General features: G+C 41.3%; 1 protein-coding gene across 14 annotated transcripts in view; it reads right to left on the bottom strand.

Annotated features, from left to right (window-relative positions):
* Ppp6r3 (protein phosphatase 6 regulatory subunit 3) overlaps positions 1 to 12,041 on the bottom strand; it is a 115,355-nt gene that overhangs the window by 50,355 nt on the left and 52,959 nt on the right. For all 14 annotated transcript variants that reach the window (XM_027408775.2, XM_027408777.2, XM_027408779.2 and 11 more), the window contains 4 exons: positions 10,573 to 10,710; positions 7,503 to 7,568; positions 4,893 to 5,005; positions 800 to 913 (listed from right to left, as the gene is read on the bottom strand). In XM_027408775.2, coding sequence (XP_027264576.1) covers positions 800 to 913; positions 4,893 to 5,005; positions 7,503 to 7,568; positions 10,573 to 10,710 — 431 coding nt within the window. The remainder of the gene's footprint in view (positions 1 to 799; positions 914 to 4,892; positions 5,006 to 7,502; positions 7,569 to 10,572; positions 10,711 to 12,041) is intronic.

Genomic DNA, 12,041 nt, shown 5'->3' with positions numbered 1-12,041 from the left:
GAAAGGCAAATTGCAGATTCTCTTAATTACAACAGACTGCCTTCCATTATTACTAAGATTAAGCAGGCCAGTGGCAAGGGCCAGACATTTGGGAAGTGGGGCTGGTAAGGCTGCCTTCACTATCACCCCAGAGACCTACATTTCATCACTAACAGGAAAAACAGAAGCCTTGGCTGACTGAAGACTTTGCCTGCCGGCCAAGGATGCCATCCATATTTCCACATATTTGCTTTGCTGGATGGGTCCAGTAACAACAGGCAAAACAATGCAATCTCTGCATATTCCTACAACACTTAATCCAGTGGCTTATTGAAAATCATATCATATTCACACATATGCTACCTGCTCATCCAACCTCTGAAATGCAATGCCCTCACAGTGAGCCCCATAAAACAACAGTTGTATGAGGAATGGAATCTGAAAATGAAAGAGCCCCTCCCTCCATCAGCATTTGCCAAATGGGGCACCCCTCCTCCATCTTCATAAGCACACAGCCAGATAGTTGTCTGAGCCACTGTCCATGTTTGGGGGTTTGCTCACCTCACATCCATTTTGGTTGGCATATTAACTAAAGCAAACACAAAGCTGTGCCAAAAACTAAACCAGACTGTTGAACTAAATCTCTGAATAGGTGGTACTCACATAAATGACATTAGTGTCTCTACAACAGTAAGATTAAGCACCTGATCTTCAAAGGCATGTTACTGTAGCTCACCTGGCAGGAATTTAATTCTTAGTTTTTAGGACATCTAAAAATAAAACAAGATGGATGATTTTGTGAGATAAAAGGCAAGCTTACGTTGGCCGTCGAGTCTCAAGTAAAGTCAGTAAAATCTGGATTGCACTGACTATGGCTGATTCATTCTTCTCCTTGTGAAAAATATTTGATAGAAGCTGCTCTATAATTTCTTGCCTGGGGAAAGAAATCAATAGTCAAGTACTGATTGCAGTGTCATTTAACAGTAACAACTAAAAAGATGCAACACAATCCCTATGAGCACTCATCCACATGGGCATGCTGGCTTTCTAATTCAAACGACACTACTATAGCAATTCTTCTTATGCATGAAGTTTATCCCCTTTAAGAGAAAAAGGGAGGCCTTGTTTGCCTTTGCCAACTTTGCTGAGAAGCAAAAAATATTTCAAGGCTAGGTGTGATCTACTCAAAGCAGGGTGGTGGCAATGATGACAGCTGATGGTGATGACAGTAATGACTTAGAACTTACCACTTCCACAAAAGAAGGAAAAGTTTTCCAAATGGTAAATCATGTTTTCTCCACACAGGTATGGCTGCTGTGTGATTACCAAAGATCCACAACAGGCAAAATAGACCATTAACCACTGACTTTTATTCTACAGTTTTCATATTGTAAGTCAGTAGAAACAGCACTAAAAGTGTGTGAAACACCACTTAGCAGAGTCACAGCAGCCGAAATAGACTAGAGCAGTGGCACTCAACCTTCCTCATGTTGCAATCCTTTAATACAGTTCCTCATGTTGTGGTGACCCTCAACCATTAAAATTATTTTCATTGCTACTTCATAACTGTAATTTTGCTACTGTTATGAGTCGTAATGTAAATAAATATTTGGTATGCAGCCCCTGTGAAAGTGCCATTAGAACCCCACCCCCAAGGGCGGTCAGGTTGAGAGCCTCTGGACTAGAGATTTGGAGCTTTGCTTCTGGCAACTGTGTTCTTCAGTAGTGGCCTCACAGGTGGAATAGCACAGATACCTGTCTCTATCATGCACAGACAATGCAGGGCTTTCACAAGAAAGTTGCTTTTAGAACCACTGACATCTATTCGAAGGAACGGCAAACAAGTTCCAACCATCTTATGGCTGTATCAATTTGGAATTCTGTCACATCAGGAGAAATCTGATAGTCAAATACAATGTAATAGCCAGCCATCTCATGATTTAACAACACAGTATTGGTGCAATATCCAGACACCACTATCCATCACTCAGACACCAGCAGCAGGCATAGGATAGAACTTGCCACACAGGATAAGGGGACACCTTTCAGTCTCTAGATTAGGAGGTGCTTTCTGACAAGAGTCATATTCCTGTTTTCAAACACAGGAGTGATATTAGCCAAGCATCAGTAAAACTCACGATATGTGAAGCCTTCTAGATCATGCACATCTTTGGAACAAAGGTTCATACTCACTGAACCTTTGAGTTCATATGAGTAGCCACAGAAAGACTCACATCTATAAAACTAACACAAATTAACAAAACTTCTGAGTCCATTGGTAACCATAATTAAGAGACATAGCCTAGCCCAAATAGAACTATTTTAAAGAATTTGAAATTTTCAGATACTACCTAGAATGCTATTAATTTAGGCCCCAAACTTCCTCCTTTACTTCATGTCGATTAACTCAGGATTTCTTTCTTGGTGGTACTTCTCTCAAACACTCCCCAACTTAGGCCCATTCAAACCTATCCTTGTGCAACTTGTACTTGTGACATACATATTCAGTGATACTGAACACTGGGTTGTTCAGCATTCCAATACAAGAAATTTTTTCATACGTCTCACCATAAGACTGGCTCCCTGATATCACTGTTAGTGTAACTGCACTATTTGATCATTAAATATAGGCAACGTGGAGGTTTGAATGAAAATGGCCCCACAGGCTCACAGGGAGTGGCATTATTTGAAAGGATTAAGAGGTGTGGCCTTGTTGGAGTAAGTGTGTCACTGGGAGTGGGTTCTGAGGTTTCAGAAGCCCATGCCAGGTCCAGAGGCCCACTCACTCTTCCTGCTGACTGCCTATCTGGATGCAGAACTCTTGGCTACCATGTCTGCCTGTGTGCTCATGAGGAAAATGGACTAAACCTTTGAAACTGTAAGCAAGCCCCAATTAGATGCTCTCTTATAAGAATTGCCATGGCTGTGGTGTCACTTGACAGCATTAGAACACTGGCTAAGACAATATATTTTTATATACTGTTACCAAATGTATTAACCAAGTATGTGGACTAGGGGACTATAGTTCATGGAGAATTTCTAAGCTCACAGCAGTCATCTATTACTGTATTTTCTCAATCCATAAACAATAAAAGAACCAGCAGCACGAAACTATTAAAGAATAGAAATATTACTAAGGGGGGCTGCACTCATCTCCCTCTAACCAACTACCTCATATTTATACATCATGCTACCATGGACTTTACTTTCAAACTATTAGCCAAATTAAACTCTTCATTCCTTAAGAGAGAGAAGAGACAAGAGGGAAGAGAAGAGAGAGAAGGAGAAGGAACCCACCATTATATATGTTAGATTTTAGCAGGGCAAAGTGATACCACAGGCCACTATCTCACTTGGTTCATGCATCTGAAGAAATTCACTCTAAACAAGTATTGATATAAATCATGACTATATACTTATCTTGATTTCAGAAGTCAGAGAGAACTAAAGTCACAGCTTGAAGGTTAGAGGCAAGCATATACATGGGCTCTGGTGGCCCTATTCTGCAGCACTGGCTACTCACTACATGTGGCCACCAACTAACAGAATATAGTTCACTGATTTTGACATGTTCTAACTGTAAATGCCAGCTTTCAAGACTCCATATCTAAAAATCATTAAAATAATGTATTGCTTTTGCTGTGTTTCTATTGGACAACAGCGTTGTAAACCACATAAAATTGCTGATACTCAAAAAACGAAATTTTTTTTTTTGTTTTGGTTTGTTTGAAACATGGTCTCACTATGTAGCTCTGTGTCCTGGAGCTCAGAAATTGGCCTGCTTATGGCCAAGTGCTGGGTTTTAAGGGCACATGCTGCCACACCCAGCCAAACACTCAGAACTTTTAACCTACTCAAATGGCAGTTTTACACAGCTCAGCCTAATAATCACTACAACTGGTAGTATCTGAATGTGGAAGATAGTGTATGTTTTAAAGGAATACATATATAAAATGAGACGTAACACTAAGAACTACTACTGGGGTGGGCACTGTGCATGTGCCATTCTCTCCTTTAGCAACAAATCTGGGAATACTAATCAGCTTTCTCACAGACAGTTAACAGCAAACTGTTTTGTCTCTGGTTTGGCCCTTTCATCTTATAGACACTTTGGCAAAAGATGCAGAACAGCCTCTTTGCATTGGAGGACTATGAATGGACATATATACCATGATAGACAAGCCGAGAGCAGAAGACCAAAGAAGACCACCACTTCGTCTGATGCCACCTGTACACTCTTTCCAGATACTCCTGCCACAGGAGAGCCAACTTTTCTATAGCACCACTTTAACAGTGTGGACATAAGCCAAGGACATACTCAGGCTAACAACCAATGTTCTTTCTGAAAAATGTGAGAATCCTGGAAATCCAAACAGCAGCCAGTCCCTAAGGGACTTTCCCCTCAACATGAGCTTAAACAAGGTAACAAATCAGGCAGCCTGACTTAGCTGCAAAGACACAGTGGCCTGAGGAAGATCTTCAGAACAAACCGACAACTTAAATGGGTCAAAGGCATACATACAGAAGACGATAGATAGATAGATAGATAGATAGATAGATAGATAGATAGATAGATAGATAGATAGATAGATAGATAGATAGATATAGAGAGAGAGCACAAAACCTTTCAAGTCATGATGTGACTGTTTCACGTCAGGATGGCTCTGTTAAAACTCAGCTTTGTAGGCATAGAAAAGTTGAAAGTCCAAGTACACATGCCACTGGTTCCCCTTCTTGCTTTTTCGGTCTCTACTGTGTCACAAACGGTGGAGAAGAAAAGCAGGCTTTCCTGCTTTGCATAGGTTTTTCATAACACAATGTCCACAAAGGAGCACTTCACTTACCAGTCACTCACAATGTTAACACATCAAACAGCATCAATGAGGAAAGTAAGAACCAAGTGGTAAACATACTTTTCTAGAGTGGCAAGCAGGGGATCTGGTTCTGTACTGTTCTGAACTTGTAACATCTGGTCTCTGCTCAGGCGAACAATTTCACAAAGTGATTGTGAGGCATTTGAATGTCGCTAAAGGAAAAAGGTACAATTTTAGCTATAGAACTTGTTAGAAGTTAATTTTATAGTAAAAAGTGAAGAGAGAAATTGCTTGAGTTAAAACCATCTATTAGCTTCAATGAGCACATGTAGCCCCAAAGAAAAAGACGAAGCATTTGACGGCCGGGCTGATGAGCCCCTTCCACAACTGCACAGTGTAAATCACCATGTGTATAGAGGTGTGAGCAAGGCTTGATATGGACAAATGTCTTTGGATAAATATTTGAATAAAAGGTATTCCATGCACATACCTTTATTAGACAGATAAACACACTAGCTCAAATATAGAAACTCCCCCCCCCCCCAAAAAAAAAAACTAATAGAGCTTTGTGGAAGACAGAAGGTAAAGTATCCTTCTACCTTTCTGGGAAGCTCTAGCCTCAGCATTCATGTCCTGTGGGAAATGGTAACATTCCAGGAAACTACATTCTGTAGAGATGATACATACTGGGAATCAGTATGTATGTACTAAAATCAGTAAATTAACATTTTTAAAAATGGTTATTAACTCCCCACCCTGTGTGGGTTTTTTTTGTTTTTGTTTTTGTTTTTTTGAGACAAGGTCTCAAGATGTAGCATAGGCTGGCCTCCAAATTGTGCAACTGCTTTTAACCTTCCATTTGCTGGAATTCTAGGCAGGAGTCACCAAGCTAGTCATCCTTCTCAAAAACTGTATTGTAGGCTGGGGAGATGGTTCAATAGTAAAGAGCACTAGCTTCTCTTTCAGAGAACCTGGATTTGATTCCCAGCACCCACATGGTGGCTCACAACCACTGATAACTCCAATTCTAGGGGATTGGACAACCTCTTCCGGCCTCTGTGGGCACCAGGATGTCTGCAGTACAATACATACATGCAGGTAAAATGTTCACACACATAACATAAAAAGAAATAAATCTAAAAATGTTACTTAAAAAAAGAAAAGGTGTCAGATAATGCATATTGGAGCAGAAAACCAGAGTGTAACATCAAGAATAGTTGCATACAAAACTAAACATGTACTTAACAAATCAGCAGCAATGGGCTGTCTTTCCAAACATGCTGGCAAAACACCCATATACTGAAAATTAAATTAAAAATTTCAAGAACCGAGTTTCTCCTTTACAGTTTCTGTTGGACTCTACAGAAAAATGTAAAGTCCTGTAAGAACACAGTGAGGAACAAGTCTATTTATGGAAGACCCCTAGAACTGGCCATGATCCTAGAACATGGGAACTGAGCTCCTGGAACTACTACTGAGCTCCTACCCAGAAGAAAAGAAATTAGTACACTTCTAGACAGTTCTTGCACCAGAGTTCTCCCTTAGCACCCGACATACACAAGCCCTGGGATACATGAAGAATATCAACTCTGGCAACAATTACAACTACTACAAGGGAGCATGTACCCCATGATCCCAAGAGGGGGTGGCAGAGATGTGAAGAATACATCTTAGAACTAACTCTAGGCATGAAAAACTTTTTCAGATTCACTTTTACTTTATGTGCACCATGTATGTGCCTGGTGTGTATAGAAAAACAAGAGGGATCCTTTGGAACTGAGTTAGTTATGAGTTGTCAGGTGGGTGATGGGAACTGAAGTCAGGTCTTCTGCAAAAGCAACAAGTGCTCTTAACCACTGTGCCATTGCTTCAGACCTATGAAAAAATTTTAAGGATACTATTTAGAGAAGAGGGTAAATCCATCTCCACAGAAAATCCATCACTGAATAACAAATATCCTCTGGGTAAAACCCAGCTCCCTCTGCCCTGCTCATCCACGCTGCTCACTTCCCATTCTAACCAGCAATCTAGAAGCATGTGACGAGGACCTAATGCCTCAAACACACTCTGGACCACCCTAAACCCAACTCCTCCATGGACATGAGGTTAAACCATAAAGAGCTGTCCTGCCTATGGTTGACTTTGGATAATCTCACACAGCTTAGCGTGATACTTAAGGATTGATGATGCAAACCTCAGGGAAAACATACACTGACCACTCAAGACAGGGATCAATGTGTAACAGCCAACTCAAACTTCATAACCACTGCCATATCTGTGTCTCATCTCCAGCACCAGGAGAGGTGGTGAAGAGACAGGGGCAGGACACACTGTCACGATGTCTGTCTTTAGCCTCCACACTCAGGCTGAACCTGTTTGAGGCTTCAAGGTCAGGACCAGGACTACAAAGTCACGGTTAGATCACTGGTGATCCAGACCTTGTTGTGATGCTTGCAAAGCCCTAGCCATACCTCTTAAGATGCAGATGTGGCCCCATCACCTAAGCTAAAAGCAGTATAAAAGAAAAATAAGTGTGGATGGAGATTTATCACAAAGCACGTTTAGCAGGACCCTAGCTCTTAGGAGATAGTCTCTCCTACTCCTCACAATGCAGGAACACCATTCCCTCTGGTCCCCTTCACAAATACACATGTATGTTATGTGGCCAATAAGTTTTTATATGAAAAAATAAGTCATAAGAGAACTTACATCTTCTTCTTGCGATGGGTGAACTATTTCCACAAGCCTCTGGATAATTCTCTCCTCATTTAGCCACTGCAAAACACATTGTAGAAGTGATCATAGCAACCAGTGGCTCCTGATCAAGCCACAGTGAAGATAAACATACTAGAAATAGCCATCATACTTTAAGTAGAATTTACAGGTTTCTCTGGACTTTGAACACTACAGAAAATTTAAAAAGTCCCCCAAGGAAAATGTAGTGAATACATTATTTTAAGAGTGACAGCAAGCACCAACAAGTCCCAAGTCCCAATAGCCACACTCAGAGACTCTACACTCAACAGTGGTGTCAATTGGACATTCAGCATTTACAGGGCTGCACTTTGGCTACTGGGGGACTTGAGCAGATAGGCTACACACTATCTCTAAGAGAGTGTCAGCTCTGAACTTCAGATGAATGAAAAACAACACTTAGTAACAAGTCTCTGGGTTAAAAGAACTATTGCAGAATATTTGTTTACCCTGTAAAGATGTGTCTCTCCCTAAGGCACCTCTCTGATTGGTTTAATAAAGAGCTAAATGGCCAATAGGTAGGCAGGACAGAATAGGCGGGACTTCCAGGCAGAGTGAGAGAAACTAGGAGGAATCTAGGCTTGCCATTTCACCAGCAGACTCAGATATGCATGCTCTAAGTTACTGTACTAAGAAGAGATAACCAAGTCACATGACAGAATGTAGATTTTAAAAATATGGGTTAATTAAGTTGTAAGAGCTAGTGGGGGGGAAGCCTAAGCTAAGGCCAAACTTTTCATAATTAATAAGTCTCTGGGCCATTTTTGCAGCTGGCAGTCAAAGATAGCCCAACAAGAAAGCTTGCTACAGGATGAAAGGGAGCTTTTTAGATATTCAAACCAAACCCACTGCAGGAAATACTAGGGCCAGGTTCAGGCACCCTAGAAGCAAAGAGATGGTTATCTGCCTATCTGAGGTAAAACTGCTTGAACCATAACTCTTTGTAACCTCTACGTAAGATTTGGTGAATAAAGCTACAGAAGGAGGAGATAGAGAGATAGAGAGATAGACAGATAGACAGACAGACCGACCAATATTAGCTCCCTAAGAGAGCAGAATACCAAAAATATAAGGAGGTTCAGCAGTGAGAAAGGCCACTTGACCTCCAAAGGTTGAAGAGGACAGAGAATGGGGTTAAGGACAAGAAACTAAATACAATTTGCTAAAAGCAAAGAGGAAAAACCCCTGCTACTGTCTAAGGCTCCTTACAGGGAACATATCAAAAGACAATGCAAACAAGTATTAATGGGAAGGTTTATGATAGAAGCCCAACTGCTATGCTTTATTTTATATATGTGGTATTGCACATGTGTAGAAGTCAGAGGACATTCTGTGGGAGTGTGTTTTTTTCCTCCAAATCATGTGGGTTCTGGGGATAGAACGCAAATTGTCAGGTTTGGCAGCAGGTCCTTTACCCACTGAGTCATCCTTTTGGCCCTGAAGATCTGTTTTACAAATAAGATTTAATACATTTAAGATTTCATAAATCTAAGATCTAATGTTACAAATCTCCCAGAAATTAGTAAGCATGCGGTCATAGATAGATAGATAGATAGATAGATAGATAGATAGATAGATAGATAGATAAATGCCTTCCCACAGTGTTACCTGGAGCCACATTCTGATAGCAATACTCTTATGCTCCCAAACACAGGAAAGGCTGGGGCACTGGTGTATGTACATTCAGTCTTGAACATCTATCCTCTGCATAGTACCTATATTCCAAGTACCTATATTCCAAGCCCACTTCTGGACCTTCAAGACTTTAAGGAATTTCCCCCTAACATGCTCTCCCCTTACTGACCGCACGCTTTCCCCAAAAGTGTACCTCTTTGGAAATAGGCCCTAAGAAATTCAACTCCAAAGTAGCCTGAGGAATAGATCCATTAGAGCAAACCACACTTGATAAACCTCCCCCATACTAACCCATACATAAAGTGACCTCTTGCTCTAACAGTCTTTCCCAGAATTTTGAAACCCTTTGAGAAAAGACCCAGATTCTACAGAACTATACAAAAGGAACAAGGTGCCTACATATGAAGCCTTGCCCTCCAAGTCCCTGAAAACCTGCTTGCAACACTCAGCTGGGTCACCTTGCCAGATCCAGACCTGACCTACCAAATAAAGCAAGCATGCCTGAACATCTTTGCAGTGTGTGCCCTGTAGTGGACAACGCCCGGTAGACCTTCCTTTCACAGACCCTCCAGTCTGTTTGTTCCCTTAGGTCTTTAAAACTAGAATTTTCAAAGAAACTCATTTTCAGTGGGGTACAGCTTTTATTTCTTTTGGCCTACGCTGGCTAGAATTTAAAACCCTGCATCATACTATAGAGTGTTGGCATGATAAGCATGCACAACCACACGTGACTAATATCCATAAGGAACAATCCCAGAAGGTAAGTGAGGCGAGGAACAGTCACGGGCCCAGGGAAAGCATTATTTTCAGATTTTTCAAGCCTCCCTTGAGTCTCTTTCACCTAAGACATCTACTCAAGATCACATATCCTAAAATTACCACCTTTCTGAACTTAAAAGTTCATTCTCCTTGTTTGACCCTCCTATACGAGGAAAAGTCTGCAACACTCTTAGAAAGCCTTGTCCTGTTTACATCTAGAACCAGCTTTACAATCCTCAACATACTCATCATCCATACAACAAACCACCAAAGGGCAAATAACACTGTATCTGACAGACCCAGGGGTCTATGCATCCTGAGCCCCGATTCTGTAAAATCTGAATCTCAGCTGGGTGTGGCTACACCCAGCACTTGGGAGGCAGAGATAGGCTGATCTCTGTGAGTCGGAGACCAGCCTGGTCTATACAATGAATTCCAGGACAGCCTGGATTACATAGAGACCAGTCTCAAAACAGATAAAAATCGGTATCTTTTCTGTGTTAGGACAACTTCCTCCCTGCCTCATCTCTAGGCCTCCTCAATTGGTAGCATTTCCTCAATATACAGGAGCCCAGTGGCTCACATAACAGTATCCCCAACCCCAGGCCCAGCAGCTCATATCTCTACTCACATTCAGAACATCTTGCCTGGGCTGTGGAGGCTCAATACATGTCAAGAGCCTGAGCAACAAATCCATGATAGCAGAAGTTCCTATGTGCTTTATAATGAGGTCCACAAAATCACGCTTCTTTTTCAAGAAATCCACAATCTAGAGGAAAACAAATCAAACTGAAAGATGCATAACTTGAGGCATACAACATAGAATGATCAACATTCCCCCAAATCACACCAGTTAGCTTAAGGACAGGCAGGCACTGAATTAGCAAGTAGATGGCAAATGGGGAGCCTGGCTGACAATTACAATATACAAAACCCTTAAATAAAATCATCTCTCAAATCAGCATGCATTCCCAATACAAACAAAGCCATTGTTCACGCCAAGAAAGAGGCATTAAAAAAAAAAACCCAGAAACCTACAAATGGGGGGAAAAAAAATTATATACTACTTGGGGCTAGAGATGGCTCAGCAGTTAATAGCACTGGCTGCTCTTCCAGAAGACCTGGATCTCAATTCCCAGAACACATGGTAGCTCACAACCACCTGTGACTCCAGTTCCAGAGGATCCAACATCCTTTTCTGGCCTCTGTAGACCCCAGGCATATACATGGTACAAATACATTTGGAGAAAACAACCATACACATAAAATAAAACTTAAAAAAATACTACTTTATAATTTACACATATAAGACAATCCCATTAAAATGCAGAATATTAAAAATATTCTAATGAGGGAGATTAAAAGTTAATATTTCTGTTTCTAACTAGTTAACTTGCTTGGTCCAGAGGTGACTTATGTTGCACTGCCACATGTGTGACTAACAATAGGAAATTGAGAAGAGGGGGCTGTGCTGATACAGGATGAATTAGGAATAGAAATGATGGTTCTGTCCTGCACTTCCCTATGTTGTCTTCTTTTTGTCTATGGGCCCACAGCATCCATTAAAACCATACCACACGTCCTGGGAGAGCTTCACAGAACAGCAGTTTTTTGGTTTTGTTTGTTTGTTTTCCAAGACAGGGTTTTTTCTGTGGCTTTGGAGGCTGTCCTGGAACTAGCTCTTGTAGACCAGGCTGGCCTCGAACTCTGCCTCTGCCTCCCGAGTACTGGGATTAAAGGCGTGTGCCACCACTGCCCGGCCCCAAATTGGCAGTTTTTGTCACAAAATTTCACTAAGTCCTAGAAGGTTCTAGATGGTAAATCCTAAGCTCTCAGACATATTAAGTATCTCCTCAAACTAAAAGGTGGCTGCCCAAGAATTTAAACTCAAATCTGCATGCTGTAAGAGTTATAGGCCTTCCACTAACCTGCACAAAAAAGCTTAACAGCCAGAACAGGTAGGACTAAAATCACAAGTAATTTCAAAATGAATCATTACACTGTCTAAAAATGATGCCAAATAAGCATCTCTTCAAGGAGTGGCAGTCATACCACTCACAGCTGAGACCTATGTAAGTTACACGTGGCCAAACTACACAA

This window comes from Cricetulus griseus, chromosome 3, assembly GCF_003668045.3.
Source record: "Cricetulus griseus strain 17A/GY chromosome 3, alternate assembly CriGri-PICRH-1.0, whole genome shotgun sequence".
NCBI classification, from domain to species: domain Eukaryota; kingdom Metazoa; phylum Chordata; class Mammalia; order Rodentia; family Cricetidae; genus Cricetulus; species Cricetulus griseus.
The sequence above is the reverse complement of the archived record's forward strand: the minus strand, read 5'-3'. Positions and strand labels throughout refer to the sequence as shown.